A 25,644-nucleotide genomic window follows, 5' to 3' on the forward strand; every position below is an offset into this window, starting at 1 on the left:
TGAAATGCATGTATGTCATTTGATAACCAGAACAGTCAGTTATCAACACTTTTGCTGCATTGCTGTCACATGCATTAACTTTGCATATGAAATGATTCTTTCAGAAGAGGAGCTCACACCAGCTGAAAAGGCTCTCATGGCAGGAAGAAGCTATGTTATTCTCCCCAAAAAGTATGTCATGGACATCATAGTTATGAAAACAAGTCTGAAATTGTAATTGATGCTTCATGTAAATTTTGTTTGGTGATTGAATTCAGTCTTAATTTTGTCTCTGTCACACCTTTTTTGTTGTTGTTTTGAAATTGAGTTGATAAAGACCCGTGGTAGAATCAACTGTGTGTCAGAATTAGTGTGAGAATATTTGACTGACAGTTGTATGTTTCATTTTGAGAGCAGAAGCAATTTCATTTTCTCTGCAATGTCTGTTAAGATGTGATAGTTGAATTATGAAAATGGAATTAAACAAATGTTTTCCTCAAAGATGAAATGAAGTCGGGTTTATTAAATAATTTTTTTTTAATATAATTTTGCAATTGCCAAAAGAAATTTCTTCAGAGATAGATATGAATGTGCGGTTTTCTTCGTTGTAAGTCTTTCTACTTTGGTGATATTAGATGGAAATGTTCATGTGTATCAACTTGAATAGCAGACACACACATACATGATTTGAAAGCTAACAATTTGTATTGGCTTGAGGATATTATACTTAATTTAAACTCATGCATGATAGAAGAAAAACATTTCCTTTTTACCTTGTACAAATTTCGTGGCCATTAGATATCAGCCGTGAATCGCTGATGAAAACTGGATATGAGAGTCAAGTCCTGTTGGCATACAACAGTGCAAGGAAGGGACGTAAGTCTCAGGTCACACAGCAGGCAGCAAGTTAACTGTGCACAGTTTTATGTTCATTGGGGTTTCACATGTGGATTCGTGGCCTAGTGGTAATGCGACCAAACAGGAAGCAGGTATCCACAGGTTCGGGCCTCTTGTACGGATCAATGGACTGACATTTTGCTTCCCCCTCCATTAAGCCTTGGGTGGTGGTCGGCTGCCAGTCATTTGGATGAAATAGTAAACCGAGTTCCTGTGTGCAGTGTGCACTTTGCACATGAAAAAGACCCCATGGCAACCAAAAAAAAAGGGGGTTGTCCCTGGCAAAATTTTATAGAAAAGTCCACTTTGATAGTGAAACAAATGCACCTGCAGACAGAAAAAAGCAAGAACAACAACAACAAAATTGTTTGACATTGTATTTTGGCAATACAGTACAATACAATACAATACAACCTATCACAATGCAACGCAACACAATGCAACAGAACAATACAGCACAATGCAACATAACACAACTCAGTATGACACAATGCAATAAAATATGCTACAATACAATACAATACTACTATACAACATAATGCAGTGCATTGCAATGTAATATATCTGTTACATTAAACAAAAAAATGTTTGACAGCTTCACCCTATCTTTGGGCATGTCACCATGTTTATGGTCGTGTTGAACACCAGGAAGAAGAAGCCGAGAGTGAAGCGCCCCCTGGACATGGCCCGACTGGAAGCCATCGAGAAGTTCCTGTCCGTCCCTCCCAACAAACTGACACGACACAACTCCCTGCCCAAGCTCAAACAGCCTCTGGAGAGGGAGCTCCGTGTGCCGCAGTGAGATGGGTGGTTTTCTGTAATGTTGCTGTGTGTGTGTGTGTGTGTGTGTGTGTGTGTGTGGAGGGGGGTACAGGGGGGAGAGGGGGGTTATGGGGACATGGATGGGGGGATGTGTTTTTTGTGTGTGTTTTTTTATGTGTGTGTGGTATGTTTTGTGTGTGTGTGTGTGTGTGCGTGTGCGCGCGCACTTGTATGTGCGTGTGTGTTTGTGTACGTTTTATGTGTTTGTGTGTATGTGTTGTATGTGTTGTGTGTGTATGTGTTATTTTTATGTATTTTTGTGTGTTTGTGTCTGTGTGTGTGTTTTATCTTTTATATTTGTGTGTGTGTGTGTCTGTGTTTGTGTGTGTATATGTGTGTGGACGTTTGCATGTGTGCTGTTGTGTGTGTTTGCATTGTGTCTGCTTATTGTTGATGTACATTTGCCTGTGTCAGAGTGTATGCTGAAGAGGAATGGAATCGCTTAATGAGAAAAGCACACAGCATAATTTTTTTAGTTAAAGTAATTGTTTCAGATGTAAAATATTGTTATTCCCATTTTTGAAGAAGATATTTTTAGCCTCATGTATGTTTTGAAGAATTAATAAATGTAGTTTTTGTTACTTTATTATTATTATTATCTCATGTTTAGAAATGTCTTGAGACTGATAGAAAAAGAAATTTCTTCCTTCAACAACAGTTGCAAAAGAACAGATCGAAAAAGAAATATGCTGTTGCTGTATGAGTATCTGTACCAGGCAGATCGAAGCTGGGCTAATGCCATTGATAATAAAAATATAAGGTATACTCTTCATGCTTACTCCTGTTTACTTCCTTTGTTGATGTGGTTTTCGCAGCATGGGTACTATGGATTGCTCTTTTTTTTTTTTTCTTGTTTCCAGACGAGTCAGACACAGAGAAGGAAGCCTTCCTGACCTCCTGAACTTTGACAAGTACAAGAAATCCAAGCGCATGCCGTAAGGATCAAGGCTTGACCTTGTATAAACATGATTGTATTAGAACACTGCTCTTACTCCTGTGTTGAGTATAGCATGAATGTTGTTTTTTTTCTGCAGAACACTGCTCTTACTCCTGTGTTGAGTATAGCATGAATGGTTGTTTTTTTTCTGCATTTGATCAATACAGGTATGTAATGAGGAGCAAGATAGAACAGTTACAAAGAAAAGGTTTAAATAAGGTTGAAGGTCCTGTGACGTTGTAAGGCCATCGGGGCAGTGAATTCTTACCCACTGTGTAAAAGGCTTGCTACAAGAAGTGGAGTGATGGCCTAGAGGTAACGCGTCTGCCTTGGAAGCGAGAGAATCTGAGTGCGCTGGTTCGAATCACGGTTCAGCCGCCGATATTTTCTCCCCCTCCACTAGACCTTGAGTGGTGGTCTGGACGCTAGTCATTCGGACGAGACGATAAACCGAGGTCCCGTGTGCAGCATGCATTTAGCGCACGTAAAAGAACCCACGGCAACAAAAGGGTTGTTCCTGGCAAAATTCTTTAGAAAAATCCACTTTGATAGGAAAAACAAATAAAACTACACGCAGGAAAAAAAAAAAAAAAAGGGGTGGCGCTGTAGTGTAGCGACGCGCTCTCCCTGGGGAGAGCAGCCCGAATTTCACACAGAGAAATCTGACGTGATAAAAAGAAATACAAATACAAAGGCAGGGCCCAGTTCTCTCCTTCCACCATTTTCTGATTCCCCACCCAAAGTCAGGTACCCACTCACCCTTGGGTGGAGTGTTGAAAACCACAGAAAAGCGTCTTTCCCAAGGACACAACACCATGCTAGAATGGAGCCTTGAACTCTGATCGCTTGTGTGCACTGGATCAGAAGTGCAACACCTTTTTAGAAAAATGACTGTATCGTAATCCAGTGATGAGCTCAAGCTTTTGATCTGGTGTATGTATGTATATCGTTTTCAAATAAACTAGATGAGTGGTGACATTTAACAGTGACTACAATATTGTTATTAAATATTGTGATTGACATACTGCATACAATATATCTATCTCACTTAAAAAAGAATTATTGAACTGTTGATAAAGATCTCAGGGCAACATCTTTGAAGTTTTCATCTCTTCCCCCTGGAAAATGTAATCTCTTCATTCAGTAGTTAGTCTGGAAATATTTTGATTTGGTTATGATCATATAAGAATCCTCAAGAGTATCTCATCATACCTACAGTTAGTCCAACAAGCTTGTTCTCTCTTGTAAATAATGCCATGTTTTCTGTTTAACAGAATTGAGCACTGCTTTCTGATAACACCAGTTTCAGTTCCAGCCTCAAGGAGGTGTTATAGCATGTGGGATGATCCAAATATGCACATAACGTCTGCTAAAGATAAGCAGCAGATGCCTGACCCACACATAAACCCAGTGTGCTGGTCAGACCTTGAAAGCAAACCCTTCAGTACACACTGCAGTTGGTCCAACAAGCTTGATTTGTTTGTAAGAATTTGTCAACTCTACCTGGAGACTGAATTATATGCCTCTCTCTTTCTGGTATGTGAAAGTTCAGTCATAGATCATTCTTCTTCTTCTTTCCAATAGTCTGTGACCATAGGGACACCACTGATGACCTGGCAACCAGTTCTCCCCATTTCTCCCTGTTCCTCTCTCTAAGGGCATGATTTAGTCTCGGGCCTCCCCATTCCAGGATATTGTCTATCTTTTTCTTCTGTCTGCCTCTCCTTCTCCTTCCTTGCTTGGTGCCTTGCAGGGCTGTCTTGGCAAACCCTGCTGATTGTGAGATGTGTCCAAACCACTTCCTCCTTCCTCACACTGTGCCTTGCACGACTGTCTTGGCAAACCCAGCTGATTGTGAGATGTGCCCATATCACTTTAAATCACACTGTACCCCCGAAAATGGAGTATGGCTGCCTACATAGTGGGGTAAAAACGGTCATGCACGTAAAAGCCCACTCGTGTACGTATGAATGAACGTGGGAGTTGCATCCCACGAATGAAGAAGAAGAAGGAGAAATGACACTGTCTGTTGATTCAGGAAAGAGGCAGAGGAGAGAGAGTGGGTGCGGGACATCTGGAACAGGTGGTTTGACGAGGTGTTCCCTTCCACACCTGTGGACTCTGAGGACGACTTTGACGACACTGCCACCCAGACTGACGCTCACACCGCCATCAGCTCCGACACCCACTCCAAGGATGACAAGAAGAAGGGGTACTTGTCTTTTTTTTTTTTTTTTAGTTTTGTTTATTTTATAGACTTAACATGAGTCCCAGGGCATTATTTTATAGACTTAACAAAAAGTTAAAGAGTCCAGGAGCATTATTTTATAGACTTAACAAAAAGTTATAGAGTCCAGGAGCATTATTTTATAGACTTAACAAGAAGTTAAAGAGTCCAGGAGCATTATTTTATAGACTTAACAAGAAGTTAAAGAGTCCAGGAGCATTATTTTATAGACTTAACAAAAAGTACATGAGTCCAGGAGCATTATTTTAGAGACTTAACAAAAAGTACATGAGTCCAGGAGCATTATTTTAGAGACTTAACAAAAAGTTACATCGTCCAGGAGCATTGTTTTATAGACTTAACAAAAAGTTAGAGTCCAGGAGCATTATTTTATAGACTTAACAAGAAATAGACTTGACAAGAAGTTAAAGAGTCCAGGAGCATTATTTTAGAGACTTAACAAAAAGTACATCGTCCAGGAGCATTGTTTTAGAGACTTAACGAAAAGTTCATGAGTCCAGGAGCTTTAATTACTCTCTTGCTTCATTACTTTGTAACTTCTAGTTACTGTCTGTAAGTTCAGAAGAAGCACTGAGCAAGTGTTTTGAAGCGGTGTGCCATGTGTTTTGTGGAGCAAAACGATGCTTAGTTGTGTTTTTGTTTTAGTTTTAAAATTGATGTGGCTGGGCACTATAGTTGAGTGGTTAGGGCATTGGAGTTTCCATCTGAGGGTCTTGAGTCAGATCCTGGCACCTGGTGGGTGAAGTGTGGAGAGCTTTCTTCCAATCTACCAGCTTTAAGATGTGTGCAGATCTGCCGGAGCCTTAATGCCCTTTGTGTGTATGAACATACAAAGGATGGAATACACATGTTAAAAGATCCAGTAATCCATGCTAGTGTGTTAGTTGGTTATGAAAATGAACATACCCAGCATGCACACAAACTATGGCTGCCTACATGGCAGGGTGAAGACGTTCATACAAGGAAAACCCACTTGTTGGTACAGGTGAATGTGGGAGGTATAGCCCTTGAATGCATGAAGAAAAAACCCAGAAAAACAGAAGAAGATAAGTGATGATGAACTGTGTGTGCAGGAGTGTACCGGAAATCCTGTCGGAGGAGATACACGTCATTGAGACCGTCGCTGACACAGAGGAGAACGCCGAAGTCCTGATGGTAAGGGTAGAGGGCTATAATAAGGCATGGCAGTGCAAGGCGAAAGACGTGGAACAAGCTCCCTGATAACCTCCGTCATTCTGATTCCCTCGCATCTTTTAAATCTCGTCTCAGAACTCACCTTTTCCCTCAGCAATAAGTTCAATTGTGGCAGGTCCACTTCCTTTGTGTTAGCTGTGCTTGACTATGTGTGTATACATATGTATTTGTACATAACTACATGCATGTATATGAATGTGTATTGTGTGTGCTTGTGCATGTGTTTATGTAAGTTTGTGCCTGCCTATGTGTGCGTATGTGTTAGGATAGCTGTTAGATACACATGTATGTTAAAATGTATGTATGCAGCGTGTGTGTGTGTGTGTGTGTGTGTAGTCACATTTTCGTGTGTGTATGTAACATAGAGATGATGTTTTATGTTAACAAAAGCGTTTTTGTAAAGCACCTAGAGCAGATTTCTGGATAGTGTGCTATATAAGTATCCATTATTATTATTATTAAGGCAAGGCAAGAGGCTTGTTTCATGCGCCCCCTGGGGCCATTGGAATGCTAGATTCATGCATCTTTTGCACACACCATGCAAACAAAAAAGTGATATAAAAAATTATAAAGAAATAAAAATGAAAAACCCCATTCGAACAAATACACATTGACAAAACTTTTTCCTGGCAATAAACGGAAATATTTTCCTGTCAATAGGCAAAAAATAATCAAAAAGAACTGCGTACAGAAGAATATTTAAGTTATAACAATATTCTTTTTTTTTTTTTCCTTTTTTTTAAAATAATCATTTTGTAGAATTTAATGGAGTTTGGGTGGGTTCTGTGACATCTGGACGAACATGTTTCTATGATCCTACCAAAAAAAAAAGGGCATAAAACCAAATTGTGAAACTCATCAGCATTTCTGGGTAAACAGTCAGTTATACTGTCATCTTTTGGTGTGGAATCTTGGCTGGCTTGCATTTATGATCCTAGCGCTTAAATCTCTTGACAACTGCTGATGTAAATGCTCGTCTGTGAAAGGCTGTCACGTCGCGCTGAGGTAAGACTGAGATTACAGGTCATGACATCAGTCACCATTCTGTACTTTGGATTTCTTCCACTTGGGTTTTATATTACCTTTGTTCGACAAGATCCATTGAGATTGAAAATTGGCTTAGACCTGTTTAGAAAGAGAAAGCCATTGTTATCATGTACGTATGTATTGTATTGCATCACCTTCTTGTCACAACAGATTTCCCTGTGTGAAATTTGGGCCGCTCTAGAGTATGTCACTGTAGTGCATGACCACCCTGTTTTTTTTTTAATCGCAAGTCTTTATTACTATCAAAGTAGATTTTACTGTGGGATTTTACCAGAAGTTACTTTATTGTTGCCATAGGCTAGGTTGTATTACATGTGTTAAGTGTAAACTGTACACAGAATGTTATCGTCTTATGTGAAAGACTGGCACCCAGACCAAAAAGGTTGTGTGGAGGAAGGTGGAGTAAAAATCCTGGTCTGTGCAGAAATTGAATACAGGACAGTTGCTGTACCAGCAGGCCACCACCCCACCTTGTGTGTATGTGGAGGGGAGGGGGAGAGTGTGGGTGCAGGTATTGTGTTTGTGTGGGTGGCTGGGTATGTGTGTGTGCATATATGGGTGTGTGTATATATGTTTTCATTTGTGCATGTGTGTATTTGTGCATGTGTGTGTGAGAGTTAGCATTCATGAATGATAGTCAGAATCGTAACATCCCCTGCAGATCTGCTGTCTACCCACTGGCAAGTTTGATAGTTGGTAGTGATGTAGAAATGCCCTGTGACAGCAGTGAATACTGCTGAAAGAAACTACTGTCTGGGTAACTTCTTCCCAGGTCATTTGTGTAACACTGTTTTCACTCCTGTTATAGATGTATACTGAGGTAAGAGGTGGAGAAGCTTACACAGTTGATTGACAGCATGACTCCGCCCATGGCCATTTGTTTTCCCTTTTCCTGTTACAGATCCTGAGGCAAGAGGTGGAGAAGCTTACACAGTTGATTGACAGCATGACTCCGCCCATGGCCATTTGTTTTCCCTCTTCCTGTTACAGATCCTGAGGCAAGAGGTGGAGAAGCTTACACAGTTGATTGACAGCATGACTCCGCCCATGGCCATTTGTTTTCCCTTTTCCTGTTACAGATCCTGAGGCAAGAGGTGGAGAAGCTTACACAGTTGATTGACAGCATGACTCCGCCCATGGCCATTTGTTTTCCCTTTTCCTGTTACAGATCCTGAGGCAAGAGGTGGAGAAGCTTACACAGTTGATTGACAGCATGACTCCGCCCATGGCCATTTGTTTTCCCTCTTCCTGTTACAGATCCTGAGGCAAGAGGTGGAGAAGCTTACACAGTTGATTGACAGCATGACTCCGCCCATGGCCATTTGTGTAACACTGTTTTCCCTCTTCCTGTTACAGATCCTGAGGTAAGAGGTGGAGAAGCTTACACAGTTGATTGACAGCATGACTCCGCCCATGGTCATTTGTTTTCCCTCTTCCTGTTATAGATCCTGAGGCAAGAGATGGAGAAGCTTACACAGTTGATTGACAGCATGACTCCGCCCATGGTCATTTGTTTTCCCTCTTCCTGTTATAGATCCTGAGGCAAGAGATGGAGAAGCTTACACAGTTGATTGACAGCATGACTCCGCCCATGGTCATTTGTGTAACACTGTTTTCCCTCTTCCTGTTACAGATCCTGAGGCAAGAGGTGGAGAAGCTTACACAGTTGATTGACAGCATGACTCCACCCATGGCCTTTGACCTTGCTCGACGAGGAGCTTTGTACAGAAAAGTAAGTTTTGATTACAAAGTAAAAGCATGTTTTGATCATGCGTACATATCTCATCTACACAGGGTCATGCTGAGAGATGTGAACACAAATGCATGCGTTCAGTGATTCACTTGCATTCTGATTCTCAGATGAATATGTTTGTTAGAATACATGTATTCTCATTCAACCAACATTCACATATACACACAGTTGCACACATGCAAACATGTATGCTTTTGCACACGCACTCACATGCAATGGCACAGATGCACGCAGAAACATGTGCACATAATACATGAATAACAATAATGAAGTGCTGGTCTATTTTGCTGTTCCCTCAGAGAGAGGCTCATGGCAAGAAAGAAACAACAGTTCTCAAAAAAATTCAAATAACAATCAATCACTCATGATGCTCCACAAATTACATGTTGCAAAAGGGAAGCAACAATCATCAAGAAAAAGAATCAACTTCAAACAGTCACTTGTGTCATGAACAACACACACCCACACACACAACACACAACACACACACACACACACACACACACACACAACACACACACGCAACACACACACGCAACACACACACGATCACACACACAGACACGCTCACACACATGCATGCATATGCGCGCACACACACACACACACACACACAAACACACACACACACAGAGCACCTCCACCGACAATTGTACACAACACTGGAAAGAGTAGTTCATCCCTTATATAGCACCATATAATGATATATGTACACACGCATACACAAGGACAACCATTATTTGTTAACAACCATAAGCAGATTGTTTTTATGCAAATATGAAATATTGTTTCTTAAGCATAGATACTGCAGTTTCAAGTTTTTTTCTCCCCAGATTGAAAACCTTTTTTCCTAGACTGGAAGCATAACGATAACAAAATACAGTTGGAGACAAATACTTTGTTATTGTGTTTATGTAAGTTTGTGCCTACCTATGTGTGCGTATGTGTTAGGGTAGCTGTTAGATACACATGTATGTTAAAATGTATGTATGCAGTGTGTGTGTGTGTGTGTGTGTGTAGTCACATTTTGGTGTGTGTGTATGTAACATTGATGTAATGTTTTATGTTAACAAAAGCATTTTTGTAAAGCACCTAGAGCAGATTTCTGGATAGTGTGCTATATAAGTATCCATTATTATTATTATTATTACATTGCATGGAAGCAGAACAGATATCGAGGATCGATAAACAATGTTTTTTTTGCTGCTGCATCCAACTTCCTAACTTTTTCATTACATTTGACAACCACAAGTTTTCAAAACAGTGATTTCTTGGTACTGGTATCTTCATTTATGAACAAATGATAATTTCATTTATGTGGCTTTGTCAAATTCTTGTAATTTTTTTTTTTTTTTTTTTCAGTTGGGCCTGCTTCATAAAGCTAGTGAAGACTTGAACAGGTACGTTTTATTTTTTTATACCCATGGTTGTCGTGTTCATATGTTTAATTTGTGTGTGTGTTGTGGGGGATGAGGAGGGTTTCCTTGGTAATGATAGTGGTGGTGTTTTTTGTCTTATCTGATTTTTTGGAGGTTGTGGTACTGACAGTCAGATTCTGAAGTAGGCTTGTTTGTTTTGATGTGATGAGTTTCCTGAGTTTGATCCCTGTAGCACTTGGTGGGTAAAAGGGTGGAGATTTTTCCACCACCCCCAGGTCAGCATATGTGCAGACCTGCTAGTGCCTGAACCCCCATGTGTGTATATGCACGCAGAAGGTCAAATATGCACGTTGAAGATCCTGTAATCCATTTCAGAGTTTAGTGGGTTATGAAAACAAGAGCATATCCATCATGCACACCTCCCAAAATGGAGAATGGCTGCCTACCTGGCGGGGTAAATAAAAAAAAAATGATCATACACATAAAATGTTAGATGTGTGTGTATGTCAGAGAGAGAGAGTGTGTTTGTCAGATAGAGAGAGAGAGAGTGTGTGTGTGTGTGTGCATGACTGAAACCTGATTTGAGTGACACAGGAAATAAATGATGAGTGCCCAGTTGCAGTTTCAGTTTCAGTAGCTCAAGGAGGCGTCACTGCGTTCGGACAAATCCATATACGCTACACCACATCTGCCAAGCAGATGCCTGACCAGCAGCGTAACCCAACGCAGTTGCAGCTGTCAGTCAGTTCTACCCACTAAGGCAGCCTGTGGTGAACATGACTCCGTATTTGTAAAGCACTTAGAATTTGGTCTCTGGCTGAAGATAGGTGCTATATAAGTACCCATATCATCATCAACCTGATGTGATGACAGAGCCATCAAGATGGAGCTCATGTTGCTGGATGTTTTGATGTGATGATTATGTGATGATGTGATGATGCGATGACAGAGCCATCAAGATGGAGCCCATGTTGCTGGACGCCTACTGGCACCGTCACCTGCTGTACGTGCTGCAGGACAAGAAGGCAGCGGCTCTGGACGACCTGAACTACATCATGAAGAACAACAAGTCACACGCAGGGGCCTATAGATCCATGTACGTCACTCTGTGTGTGGGGGGGGAGGGGTCAGAGGGGAGGGGGTTGTGGTGTGTGGTGTGGTGTTGTGTGTGTGTTTTGACAACTACATCATGAAGAACAAGTCATGCATCAGGGCCTACAGATCTGTGTGTGTGTGTGTGTGTGCATGTGCATGTGTGCCTGCATGTGTGTGTGTGTGGCTGTGTCTGTGTCTGTGAATATGAACGAATTGATCGGCTAGTTTTAGCCAAAATAGGAAAAGATTTTCTCTTATGTTTTGGAATATGTGTGCATGCATGTGTATGTGTGTGTTTCTGTGTACATAATGTATATGTGTATGTTTTTGTGTGAGTGCATGTGTTTATGCCCTCATGTTCATGTGTGTGTGGATCCAGGGCTGAGATCTATCGCCGTCAGGGCGACATCACCATGGCGATAGTGAACTACACTCAGGCCATCAAGATAAACCCCACAGACCACGATGCCTACTTTCAGAGGGCGGAGATGTATGAACAGGTCAGAGACACCCACTGCCTTTTCCCCCACACAATTAGCATTTTATAAGTCATCATAGCAGGCAATGCAAGAGAGATGATTAACCTTCCACCCTTCACACCTCTCCGAAAGATCAAGGACAGCAGTGCCATTCCATTCAAGCTGGCACAGGAGATGGGAGAACCACGACCTTTCCATCAGTAGATTAAATGATTCTTCATCTGAAACTTATCTTGTTCATCAAGTCTTAGTATGGTGTGTTTTGTGAATACCACACAATGATTCGTCTCTGCCCACTGCCTTGCAAGTGGTTCCTCAACCCCTCCCCTGGAAATTCAGTGTTTTTAGGGGTTGAAGGGGGAAGAACTTATAAAGAGCCAATAGTTTTTAGTGTTAAAAAATCATATGATATACTAAGGCATTCTCCGCATTCAATATTATATTTATTCATTTGCACAGCTGATTGTTTTGGTGTATAAGACTTGATGACTTGTTTATCATAGTCATCCCATGAGAAGCTGTGAACGTTGAACTGTGAATAAGATGAGTGTGTGTAGTGTGAAGAAGGAATTGATCTTCATGAGTACTTTTGTTTTTACATCTCATCTTTTAATGAAATTGTTTATGACCTTAAAGTTAGCTTGACAACTGTGATTGAAATACCTGTCAGCCATGAGAGCAACAATCATAGTTACTTCCCTTACACCATCGGTAATTACCCATATTGTCACAATTTTTGTCCAAACTTTCGTTGATAGATAATGGTACATAAAAAGAAAGAAAAAAAGGTTCATAGGAAGAATATGTTTGCAAGCATGTGAGAGTATGTTTGTGAATAACATGCATTTGTAGAAATCTGCTGCTGTTGTGTTTGACAGCTTTTTTTTCCCTTGAATCACAATATTGATTTTTTTTCTTTTCTTTTAAGGACTTTATTTTTTTCATAATACTAATATGAATGCAACGGGCACACACATAAAACACACATACACACATATGAGAAATATGAAATAATCATAATATGAAAAGTTCATTTGCCAGTATTTTCTCTCCCTGCACTAGATCTTTAGTTTGGATGTTACTCTTTTGGATGAGAACGTAACCCGTTACACACATTAAGTAACCCATGGCAACAAAAGACTTGTCCCTGGCAAAATTCTGTAGATAAATCCACTTTGATAGGAAAACAGTTACACTTGCAGGCAGAAAAAAAAAAAAAAGGTGGCGCTGCACTGTGGGGAGAGAGTCCCAAACTTCACTCACAGAAATCTGTTGTGACAAAATTAAATAGAATACAGTACAGTAGTCCCAAACTTCACTCACAGAAATCTGTTGTGACAAAATTAAATAGAATACAGTACAGTAGTCCCAAACTTCACTCACAGAAATCTGTTGTGACAAAATTAAATAGAATACAGTACAGTAGTCCCAAACTTCACTCACAGAAATCTGTTGTGACAAAATTAAATAGAATACAGTACAGTAGTCCCAAACTTCACTCACAGAAATCTGTTGTGACAAAATTAAATAGAATACAGTACAGTAGTCCCAAACTTCACTCATAGAAATCTGTTGTGACAAAACAGAATAGAATACAGTACAGTAATCCCAAACTTCACTCATAGAAATCTGTTGTGACAAAACAGAATAGAATACAGTACAGTAGTCCCAAACTTCACTCATAGAAATCTGTTGTGACAAAACAGAATAGAATACAGTACAGTAGTCCCAAACTTCACTCATAGAAATCTGTTGTGACAAAATAGAATAGAATACAGTACAGTACAGTACCATGTTGATGAATCTGTGAGTTACGGTACTGTGTGTGTGTGTGACAGAGGGGAGAGAAGCTGCTGGCCCTGGAGGACTACTCTAACTGCATGAAGTTGATGCCCACACGTATCGACGCCATCATGAAGCACGGCCTCTACTACTTCCAGAACGAGTCAGTCCCCGTCACTCTGTGTCACTGACTGTTCACGTTTTCATTGTTGGGTTGTTGTTTTTTCCGACCTTGTCTATCTCTCCTGCTGTCTATCTCTCCTCCTGTCTGTCTGTCGTTCTATGTGACAGCCCTAAACCTAACCCTAACCCTAACCCTAACCCTCACCCTAACCCCTAACCCTAACCTGTCATCTGCTCCTGCCTGCCTGCAGCATGGCCGCACTTTAGCATCTGCCTTTGGGTTGTGTTTTCATCTCCTGAGTCATCATTCACGTGTTGGACTTGTAGGATCTGTCTCAAGAAAGCAGCATTGTTTAACCCCTTTATTACTGGATACCAGTAACATTAGATCTGTGTGGCATGAATTAGAAAGTGCCATTATTATTTGGGGGGTATATTTTTAACTGGTGCAGTTCAGTTTGCTGAACACAATTAAAGTGATCCCAAGAAGCAGTAGTCCAGATAAAGAATGATCGACTGACATCCTGACCTGTAAGTACATCAGTTTCAGTTTCAGTTTCAGCTGGGTGTCAGAGCATGCAGACTGATCCATAAACGCTAAACCACATCTGCTGTAAAGAAAACAAGAGAGGCAAGGCCTTCAAGACTCACTTGTGATAAATTACGTCCCCTAGCATTAATTACAGAGTAATTTCCCTTTTTTACTATATGCACCAAAACGTTTGCAAAATAAATAAAAATTCCATGCTTAGCAAAAGACTGACTGTGCCATGATGCCTCTACTGCTCATGTACACCTGTGCTTTTAAACTTCTACACCTGGTTGTGGAAGGCAGGCTGGAATTTGACAGGATCAGCAGTGGCTTCAGAAGTGCCATTGAAACCACCACCAGCGTGGGACCAGAGTCATTGAAGTGCTGAGTGGTACTGGCTGTTTAAATCAGTGTACAACATGAGAGTCAGTGCAGTAAGTATTAACAGCATACTGCCAGATATTAATACTGAAAGGTGCTTATAGGGTCCATCCGTTAAATGGGGGCAAATTCATGTCGATTTTGATTGATTTATTTATTTATGATGTCTCCCTCTTTCTATCTCTGATGTATACACACACACATTAAAATCAATGCAGTAATTTATTTAATTATTGAGTGAGCATGAAAAGATGAGATTAGTGGGTGGGGGGTGGCGGTGTGTGTGTGTGTGTGGGGGGGGGGGGGGTGTCAAGAAAGCAGCATTGTTTAACCCCTTTACTACTGGATACCAGTGAAATTAGATCTGTGTGGCATGAATTAGAAAGTGCCATTATTATTTGGGGGGTATATTTTTAACTGGTGCAGTTCAGTTTGCTGAACACAATTAAAGTGATCCCAAGAAGCAGTAATCCAGATAAAGAATGATCGACTGACATCCTGACCTGTAAGTACATCAGTTTCAGTTTCAGTTTCAGCTGGGTGTCAGAGCATGCAGACTGATCCATAAACGCTAAACCACATCTGCTGTAAAGAAAAAAAGGGGGCAGTGGATGTCTGACCATGAACTATGAACTCAGCATGATAAGTACAGCTTTATCACAGTGAGGTGAGACAGTAGCCCTTCAGTGGTGAGTAAAGGAGGAAGGTGGCAGAATGGTTAAGACCCTCAGCTGCCAATGTAGAGAGTGTGGGTTTGAATCCTGCTCTCGCCCTTTCTCCCAAGTTTGACTGGAAAATCAAACTGAGCGTCTCATCTTTCGGATGAGATGATAAACGGAGGTCCCGTGTGCAGCACGCACTTGGCGCACTGAAAAAGAACCCATGACAACAAAAGTGTTGTCCTCTGGCAAAATTATGTAAAAAGAAATCCACCCTGATAGGTACACAAATATATAAGCATTCACTCAAGGCCTGACAAGCGAGTTGGGTTATGCTGCTGTCAGGCATCTACCTAGCAGATGTAGTATAGCGTATATAGATTCGTCTGAACACAGTGATGCCACCTGAAACTGACGAGTGTACTTGTCAGCAGCAGTCAAGGAGTAAGTGTTTGTGTGTGTTTCTGTGTGCAGGAACTGGCCCAGTGCCATCAACGACTTCACTGAACTGCTGCGTGTGGACCCCCTCAACTCCGTGGGCCGGCTGTACCGGGGTCGAGCCTACGCCAAGATGAACCAGTGGACGCCGGCCGTGGAGGATCTGTCGGCAGCCATCCACCTGGACCCCACCAACTGGCAGGCCTTCTACCAGCGGGCCTGCGTCCTGAGGAAGTGAGTGAATTCAGGTGTAGAGACAGGAAGGGAGTGAATTCAGGGTGTAGAGACAGGAAGGGAGTGAATTCAGGTGTAGAGACAGGAAGGGAGTGAACTCAGGTGTGCAAACAGGAAGAACTCGGGTGTACAGACAGGAAGTGAGTGATTTCAGGTATACAGGCAAGCCTGCCGTCCTGATTTGTACATAAAAAATGTCACCATGTTACAAAAATACACACACAAAAAGAAAAAAAGTCACCATTCAAAAATGCAAAATCATGGCAATTTTTGAAGGCAGACAGACATGTCTGAGTGCAGCCTTTCTTTGTGAACGTCAACGTGCATTTGAATCAGAAATAAACATGACAGAAGATAACACTTTAAGCTTTATCATTGGTGGGAGTAGTTCCGTATTACATGTATTTTGGGCAGTTTTTTGCTCCCCTTTTTATTTTGCTTTGTTTTGCTGTTGAGACACACCACGGTAAAGCTTCTGTACCCTGACTACAAACTTTTACTCCGGGTGACTGGACACATTTTGTTGACAGGTGAAAGCTTGTCCTGTGTGAAGTACTTGTTTATGAAATTGTTCATTGACTGAACTTTGTGTTGCAGTGTGGATGAAATGCCTTTTTGTTTTCTTTTTTGTTGCCTTTTTATCAGCACATGTGCAGAAATTAGTTTCCTCTTTTAGAGGTACTAAAGCATTGTTATATGTGGAGAGGTGTATAAATGCACGAGGTGATGCACTGTGTCCAGGGCCCACCCAAAGAGAGCCCTGCAGGACTACAGCATGTCGCTGCTGATCAACGATGGGGAGGAAAACATCATGTCGTACCTGCACCGCGGCATTCTCTACAACGCCCAGTCCAGGTGCGTAGCAAGGGCTGTGGGTTCTGAACGACCTGTGCAGTGCTGAAGTTCAGGAAAAGCTTTCCCATGGTGAAGGGGAGTACAATGTTTGAATGACATCACCTCCGAAAACGGAGTATGGTTGCCTACATGGCAGAGTAAAAACAGTCATACATGTAAAAGCCCACTCGTGTACATATTGGTTAACGTGGGACTTACAGCCCTCGAAAGTAAAAGAAGAAGAAGAATGGCATCAAAACATTTATGGCTGCATTGATATATGTATAAAATGGCATGGAAAAAAATTCTTAAAGGAAATTATTATTGTTAATTCTGTTTGAATTTTACATTAACTGAAACTGACATGGGTTAATTGGTCTTTTTTTCTGGTTATTTTGAGTGTCTTTACTTGATTTTGATTTTACATGACTGAGCAAGACATAGGAAAATTAGTCTTTTCCTACATTGTTTTAGTGGATCTTAACATTATTTGGGGTTCTCTTCAATTGGTTTTAAGAACTGAGGGTTGAAAACTGTTTTGATGGGATAAATGAATTTTTATGCCAGAGCAGTGCTCGCATGCAGGGCTCAGTGAGTTGAGAACTGACAGGTGTTGAGCCCTGGAATGGTCCTTTTGTGGTCAACTGGACTGTTCGCAGCATGATTTGATTTGATTTGATTCCTCATTGTGTCATCCTGACCATCATTGCTGTGCCATGAATACCTGCGTAGTAATGCACTCAGACAGGTGGTGAGATGTGGTGGTGATGTTTCAGACCTGAGGACGCCATCCCTGACTTTGAGGCGGTGCTGAAGCTGAACAAGGACATTGCCTGTGCCCACGTCAACCTGGGCCTCATCTTCATGACCAAGCACCAGAACTATCACAGGTCAGGACTTCTCTTAGCCGCTCCCTTTATGCACAGTGTTCTGAGGTCAGTTATGGAGGTGGAGTGATGGCCTAGAGGTAACGCGTCCTCCTAGGAAGCGAGAGAATCTGAGCGCGCTGGTTCAAATCACGGTTCAGCCGCCGATATTTTCTCCCCCTCCACTAGACCTTTAGTGGTTTGTCTGGACGCTAGTCATTCGGATGAGATGATAAACTGAGGTCCCGTGTGCAGCATGCACTTAGCGCACATAAAAAAAAACAACCCACGGCAACAAAATGGTTGTTCCTGGCAAAATTCTGTAGAAAAATCCACATCGATAGGAAAAACAAATAAAACTGCATGCAGGAAAAAATACAAAAAAATGGGTGGCGCTGTAGTGTAGCAACGCGCTCTCACTGGGGAGAGCAGCCCGAATTTCACACAGAGAAATCTGTTGTGATAAAAAGAAATACACTACACTACACTACCTCTTGTTTATTGAAGGGTGAAAAAACATTGAGCGATACACAGCTGAGAAAAACAGTCCGAGCAGCGAGCTTCAGCTCTGTTTTAACCAAAGTTTCAGTTTCAATGAGGTGTCAAAGTGTGAGGACTGATCCACATACACTACACCACGTCTGTATAGAATGTAACAAGATGCAAAACTTTCATGGCTCACATGGAATTCCTGCTGTACAAGACAAAACCCATATTGCTGAGCATGGGGTGAAGGAGGAGGAAAGGGGTGGGGTTGTGGGATGGGAGTCGTCTTTTGTGTGGATGAAAGGCCTGTGTCGCTGACAGTGGGTTTGCCATGGTGTTTGCAGAGCCATCAAGAAGTTCACCTCAGCCATCAAGGTTGATCCAACCTATGTCAGGGCCTACGTCTGCCGGGGAGAGGCCTACCATAAAATACATGAGGTATGTGTGGAGCGAAGGGGTCACTGACACAGTCTGTTTGAGAAATTCCCTCTGGTTATTGGTGGGATAGACTTCAGGAGATTCTTTTTAAACGATAATAATCACGATGATTGTGCATTTATATAGAGGTTTCAACCCTCTGAAAGAACTTTACAGTTGCATGTTAGTCAGACACAAAGCTCACAAGAACCCCCCCTCCCCTCCCACACACACACACGCCCTCACACACACTCATCCCCACCCACCACCCACCTGTTCCCACACATACACACAAACACATACACACACACACGCACACATAAATGCATACATGAACATGCACGCACACACAAACACATGTGGAACAAATAGATGTGGATCACAGATTTGGAATAATTTGTAAATTTTGTTCTGATTAGCATTTCATTTGTGTCGTTTCAGTGCTGTATTGTATGTATAAACCCCTTGACTGGTGCTGATGAATGTGATTGTCAGTGAAGGGTGGTCACCCCAGTGAGACAGGTGGTTGGTCACCATTTTTTGTTTTGACTTCTTCTACTCAGGATTGCTTTACATTTTCAGTGAATCAATTTTGCCATTTCAAAATACACAAAATAGTGTAGATGTGCCTCAAATGCAGGCCACACAGATCTCATTTCAGCAAGGTTTAGCAGTGAAGGGGTTAATGCTGACATAGGTGGTAATAATATGATTTATTTAAAACTTTTTATTTTTAGTTCGAATCCCAGCGGGGGTGGATTTTTCAGCCCGTGGCCGGCTCCTACCCAGAGTTGAGTGTGCTGTGGGCTTAAATGGGGAGACTAGGACCACACAGTCGAGTGTCATCCACTTCAAGGATGCGTCTTTGGGTGTGTTGCTCTAATTACCTGACCAGCACTGCAAGTGTCTGTATCTCTCGGGCCTGGTTAACACCGGGATATCATTATGACAGGAAGCATAGAGTACAGCCTTGTCATGCAGTCCCAAACCAAAATGGACCTCCATAGCAACATTGTCATCGTCATCCTCCTCCTCCTTCATCATCATCAGTATAAACAAAACAGTCTCAAAGTCTGTGGCCTTTCATGCCCTGCTCTCATTGTGACCTCAGTTTCGATACCCCTCCACTTCTGTGCTTGGGGCGAGTCCTGTCAATGTCTTCAGTGTCGGCAGATTCATTGGGGGCTGTAGTTTGAGGGACGTGGTGGTGGTCTCCACTCTGGGAGGGACGCTCACTCAGTCTGGCTCCACGACTAAGCTACTATTTTTGTTAGTAGGGGGCTTAGCAGGTGGTGTCCTAAGTATGTTGAATCAGAACAAGCACCACCGAACACCACTGAAGTGACTCAGCAGCAGTGCAGGGTCTCCTCTGGTGTGTGGCCTTCTGGCGACCTAACATCGATGGTTCCCTGCAGACTGCCGACGATGGAACTGTGACAGACGAACCCGGGTGTGGTCATATATGGGGGAATCTAAATGAGCGGCATGGGAGTAATGCCACTGAAATGGTGCAGATGATGGGGCAGCAAAATAAACCCCCCAAAAAACAATAAAAAACAAAAAAATACCTTTTTATTTTAAAGTATTTTTCTAGTTGAAGGTGGAGATATTTTAATATTATCACCAGATGATACACATACATACACATTCAGGTCTACAAATACACATGTATCTGCATTTCAAGTATGACGGTCATAATATCTGTCACTATAGTAAATCCATGCGGTAATCACTGCGTTGGTTTTCAGCTGAAGCTTGCTCTGAAGGACTTTACACGAGCCATCCACCTTCGTCCTGACGTCCACCACTACTACATGTTCAGGGTCAGTCAGTCCACTTACGTTCTGTACGATTTGATTTATGTTTGTACCTTTTATGTACTGTCCTTCCCAGCCACCCCAAATATTCCTTGTGATCCTGGTACACATGGTAAAAAAGACCTCTCTATTCTATTCTGTCATGTTCTGTTCTAGGAGGAGGGAGAGAAAGAGACACATACCACATGATGCAATGCACACTTCGGCGAGAAAAATCCCATACATGTGAAAAACATCTGTTGAACATTAAAGAAAGCATTAATTATCCATCATAACAAAAACATAGATGTAAAGAATTTTGTGTGTGTGTGCGTGTGCATGTGTGTGCTTATGTGTGTGTGTGTGTGTGGTGGTTGTGTGTGTGTTTGTGCGTGTGGTGTGCGTGTGTGTTTCCCAAACCAACAAACCCTGTGTGATTTCAGGGTCAGCTGGTTCTGGAGCTGGGTAACCTGGAGCTGGCTGCCTTCTGTGTGCGGTGAGTCTGTCAGCAGTCAGTGCACATTACCACTTGGCCAGTCACTGCTCCAAATGTACACATCATCTTTCATGTATGGGTCATCATGTGTTGATTACGCACAGGCACATGGACATAGAGGTACACACAAACGCTTGGGCTCATGCTTGCTTGTGTGCTCTTAGAACATGCAGCATGTGTGTATTCCCCTCCCACACACATAGATATAGGTACACACTATCAGACATGCACACTTGCACGACGCATTCTTTCCCTTTTTTCCAGGTTTGGAGGGATTGATATTCACTGATTTTCAGCCCTCATATGGCCCTGTGTGGTTGGCTGAACTAAAAACAACAAATATTATGGTGCTGAATATGTGTTTTTGTTTCTGTAATGATACTGTATGTCTCTTTGTTCTTCGTGATGAACAGTGATGTGATCTTGCTATATATGAGTTTATCCTTGACTTAAACATAGAAATTAAAATTGTGTGTATGTGCATGTGTATGTGTGTGTGTGTGTGTTTGCATGTGTGTGTTTGCATGTGTGTGTGTGTGAATGCGTGTTCCCCGTGACCAGCCATGCCTCAGAGATGGGGGGTCAGGGCAACAGCAGTGCCTTTGGCGACCGCCCCACCCAGCAGGCCGCAGTCCAGTCCTTCCTCAAGAACTACGACAAGGTGTGTCTCCCGTTTCTGTCTTCCTGCCCTGTCACTTGGTGCGCTGCCTCTCTTTCCTTCACTTCTGTCTGCTGACTGCTGTCTGCTCCAGTAACCCTCCAGGGTCTGTGCTGCACTGCATGGTGGAACACTGCACCACAAGCATCCATCTCTCATGGTGGTGTGCTAGTGCATGGTTTCAGTTTCAGTTTCTCAAGGAGGCGTCACTACGTTTGGACAAATCCTACACCATGTCTGTTAGGCAGATGCCTGTCCTGTCAGCAGCATAACCCAACACGCTTTGTCAGGCCTTGAGTGCATGCATGTATATTTGTGTACCTATCAGACTGGATTTCTTCTGCAGAATTTGTTGGGGGTCCTGCTATGGTACTGTGCAGTCGGCTGGACTATAAGCAACAATGATAATGATGATTATTTTGCAGAATTTTGCCAGAGGACAACAGTTATGTTGCTGTGGATTCTTTTTAAGTGTGCTAAGTGTGTTCTGCACATGGGACATTGGTTCATCATCTCATCTGAATGAATTGACGTTCAGTTTGATTTTCCAGTCAGACTTGATCAGTATTCACAGTGTGGGGGTTAAAGGCAACAAAGACAGATATAAATTGTATGAATTGCTGTTATGTACATTCACTTTTACATAGCTTTTCAGACAAAAATCCACACACATCCAGCCACCTTGGCATGGTGGTTGACATCATGGACAGATGATTGGGAGGATGCAGGCTTGATCTCCATCAGAGGTAGTTTTATTTCAACCTGTGTCCAGCTCCTACCCACAGCTGAGTGTGCTGTGGGCTCAAACGGGAAGACTGGGACCACACAGTTGAGGGTCATCCATTTCACTGTTGTGCCTTTGGGAGTGTTGCTCAGATTTCCTGTCTCTCAGCCTGGTTGATGCCAGGATATGTCAAGAGAGTACAGCTTTGTCAAGTAGTCCCAAGCCTAAATAGACCTCCCCCCCCCAGCCCTCCTTAGAAACATCTTCATCACTCCCAGCATGATCGTCATCATCAAATTACAGAAACCAAAAGTTCCCAAATTCAGGGGCACCAAAAAAAAAAAAAAAAAAAACGAAAGAAACCTTCCCGAACACATTCTTCTGCATGGTGTTTGTGGGCTGCGGCTACAATGTTCAGACATGTACGAGTAAGCTTTTCTGTGTATGACCTTTTTTGCCCCTGCCATTTAGGCAGCAATACTCAGTTTTGGGAGGTGTGCATGCTGGGTATGTTCTTGTTTCCATAACCCACCGAACACTGAAATGGATTACAGGATGTTAAACATGCGAATTTGATGTTCTGCATATGTATAATACCTGAAGGGGGTTCAGGCACAAGCAGGTCTGCATATTTATTAACATGATAGATTGGAAAAATATCCACCCTTAATCCACCAGGTGCGCCGAAACTGGGGATGGAACTCCGGGAACTCGGGGGAGAGTCCAGTGCTCTAACCATTCAGCCAACACACCCATCCACACACACACATGAATCATGTAGGTATGTGTGACAGGAGTTTGTGTGTGTGTGTGTGTGTGTGTGCAGGCTATAGACGCCCTGGTGCAGGCTACGCGGGTGAAGCCAGTGATGCCCCTGTTCATGCTGCTGGGCAAGACACAGATGAAGGCCAAGCAGTTCCAGGAGGCCGCCGCCAGCTTTGAGAAAGCTCTGGACCTCATGGTCTGTACACTGTGTCTGTTTGCTGTGTGGGGCATGCGTTTTCATGTCTGTGTGGGTGTTTGTGTTTGTGTGTGTGTGTGTGTTTCTGTGAGAGAGAGAGAGAGGGAGGGAGAATGTGTTGTGTGTATATGTGAGCATTTGTGTATGTGTGGTTGAGAGAGAGAGACAGTTAGTTTGTGTGAATGTGTATCTGTGACTGAGTGTGTGCATGGTTTGTGTGTGTGTGAGTGCACATGTGCGTTCACATAACCAAATGGATTTCTTTAAAATTTCCCCCCTTTCGTCTAATTATTGATTAACCATGCATGATTTTATACATTATCTTAAAAAAAATGCAACTGAGAATTTAAGTGGGACGAATCCTAATTTTTTGTTTTTTGTGAAATCATTTTATAACTTGATGGAATATTGCTTGTGAAATGAACTATTTCTTTAGTTGTTCTCTTTGTTGACATATAGTTTGGTGTTTGGAGCAGTTCTGTTTTTGTAACTTAACACATACACTTTCTGTGATTCATTGACAAAAAGTCATTCAGTTGTTTACATATGTATTTATTTTACTTTGTTAATTTTTATTTCATTCCTCTTTTTTTTTTCTTTTTTTTTTGTAGAAAAATAGTAATGCCACTTACTACCTTATTCTAAGGTTTCAGATATTTTCTGTTTCAAGTTAGTGTTGATTAAAGCAGTGTGTGTTAAGATGGAAATTTTTTTTTATGCCAATTACTGTAATGCTTTGTTCCATCATGCATTATATGATTTTGAAAAAAAAGTGCCCTGTGTATATGTTTGAAAATGTGTTAAAATCAATAAATGCATGTACACAAAACAAGCACATATGGACATACATACATGCAGGTACACACAAAGCCATGCTCATATTTTGGGGAGAGATTCCTATGTTATGTGCAAACATCTGTTTGTGTGGGAAACCTTCAGGTGCTTTTATCTGTTTGCAATTGTAGAATACCATAACTACAAGTTAAAACATGTTCATTCATACCAGACCCAAGATCAGCATTATGTATTATTTATTAAATCACCAAGTTTAGTAACTTGCTTTCCATACAAAAAAACCAAAAAACAAACCCAATATGACTGGGTGTTAATTTTTGTATTGATTTTTATGCTGTTATATGTATTTCACATTGTAGATTTATGTACATTTTGTGTTCACTGTTGTTTGAATTTGTTCAGTCCAAATTGGTGAAAAAGGATCGGAAGGTAGGGATGACATGGTAGTAGTTATGCATGATGCTATACATTATCCCAGCATATTTATGAAGAAAGATCTGTACAGTATCCCAGCATATTTATATAAAAAAATCTGTACAATTTCCCAACATATCTATAAAGAAAAAACTGTACAATATCACATATATTTACAAAGAAGAACTTACCACATTCCAGTATATTTATAAAGAAAAAAACAATATCCCAGCATATTTATGATAAAAACTGTACAATACTCGTGTACATTTATAAAGAAACTGTGCAAGTGATTCAAAAACCTTTATCTGAAAAGTATTTGCTTTATATTATTTTGTATTAACAGGCAAAGTTGCAACAAAATTGCAACATCATAACTAAATAAACAGAACCCAAGGGAGGCAGAGGGGTGGGGGGTTCCGACAGACACAGTTGATTTTTTTGTCTGAAAGACATGTCGTTTTCTTTAGTACATTTCATAAATTAAAGTTGTGTTATGTGCACGGGTTATTATGTTGTTGATTTGTTTGTTTGTTTGTTTTTTTGATTGGCCCCACTTTCTTATTGTTGACTTTATGCTTTCTGGTTATTATGCATATTGACGTGTCTCACGAGCGATTATCATCGTTTCATATGAATGAAACAACTGTTGGTGTATTGATGTACGTCCCCCAGTCCCCTTCTCTCTTTCCTTCCTCTCTGCTTGTACATATTCGGAAACACACACACACACACACACATACACACAGACACCAATCGGACACCAATGGATTTATAGTCGAAATTTAATCTTCATATTATTTAACCCCGTTTGCATGAAGTCATGTTGTTTAAAAGACCATGAACTCAGAACTTGTTATAATTATTGTATCTGTTGAAAAACTGATGGTGTTTTTTGAAAGACCTTATTCCCAAAACAGTTTGTTTGATTTTGCGTGTTCTGATATTTATTACAATCTAGTTATTTTTTTTTCTTTTTCGTGTGCCATGACTGTTTCTGAGCAGTTTATGTTTGCATTTGATCTGGACAGTGCAAGTGCAGCAAATTACCTACTTTGTCTGCCTCCTTTGGTTTTTTTATTTTTTTATTAATTATTTATTATATATAAAAAAAGAAATTTTAATTATTTTTTTAGTCATACGACATAAATGCTGTGATGATAATATTTAAGCGCTTGGTTCAGTTGGTTGTCATTGCGCTCTCAAAATGTTTTTTCA

General features: G+C 41.4%; 1 protein-coding gene across 3 annotated transcripts in view; it reads left to right on the forward strand.

The window, feature by feature from the left end:
* LOC143283739 (uncharacterized) overlaps positions 1 to 25,644 on the forward strand; it is an 89,968-nt gene that overhangs the window by 36,112 nt on the left and 28,212 nt on the right. For all 3 annotated transcript variants that reach the window (XM_076590036.1, XM_076590037.1, XM_076590038.1), the window contains 18 exons: positions 105 to 171; positions 1,525 to 1,674; positions 2,559 to 2,633; positions 4,674 to 4,847; positions 5,957 to 6,038; positions 8,758 to 8,856; positions 10,240 to 10,277; positions 11,206 to 11,352; positions 11,731 to 11,851; positions 13,669 to 13,775; positions 15,782 to 15,979; positions 16,721 to 16,834; positions 17,590 to 17,703; positions 18,510 to 18,603; positions 20,331 to 20,405; positions 20,822 to 20,874; positions 21,436 to 21,535; positions 23,083 to 23,217. In XM_076590036.1, the coding sequence (XP_076446151.1) occupies positions 105 to 171; positions 1,525 to 1,674; positions 2,559 to 2,633; positions 4,674 to 4,847; positions 5,957 to 6,038; positions 8,758 to 8,856; positions 10,240 to 10,277; positions 11,206 to 11,352; positions 11,731 to 11,851; positions 13,669 to 13,775; positions 15,782 to 15,979; positions 16,721 to 16,834; positions 17,590 to 17,703; positions 18,510 to 18,603; positions 20,331 to 20,405; positions 20,822 to 20,874; positions 21,436 to 21,535; positions 23,083 to 23,217 (1,943 nt within the window). The remainder of the gene's footprint in view (positions 1 to 104; positions 172 to 1,524; positions 1,675 to 2,558; positions 2,634 to 4,673; positions 4,848 to 5,956; positions 6,039 to 8,757; positions 8,857 to 10,239; positions 10,278 to 11,205; positions 11,353 to 11,730; positions 11,852 to 13,668; positions 13,776 to 15,781; positions 15,980 to 16,720; positions 16,835 to 17,589; positions 17,704 to 18,509; positions 18,604 to 20,330; positions 20,406 to 20,821; positions 20,875 to 21,435; positions 21,536 to 23,082; positions 23,218 to 25,644) is intronic.

The sequence above is a fragment of the Babylonia areolata genome, chromosome 7 (assembly GCF_041734735.1).
Source record: "Babylonia areolata isolate BAREFJ2019XMU chromosome 7, ASM4173473v1, whole genome shotgun sequence".
Classification (NCBI taxonomy): Eukaryota; Metazoa; Mollusca; class Gastropoda; order Neogastropoda; family Buccinidae; genus Babylonia; species Babylonia areolata.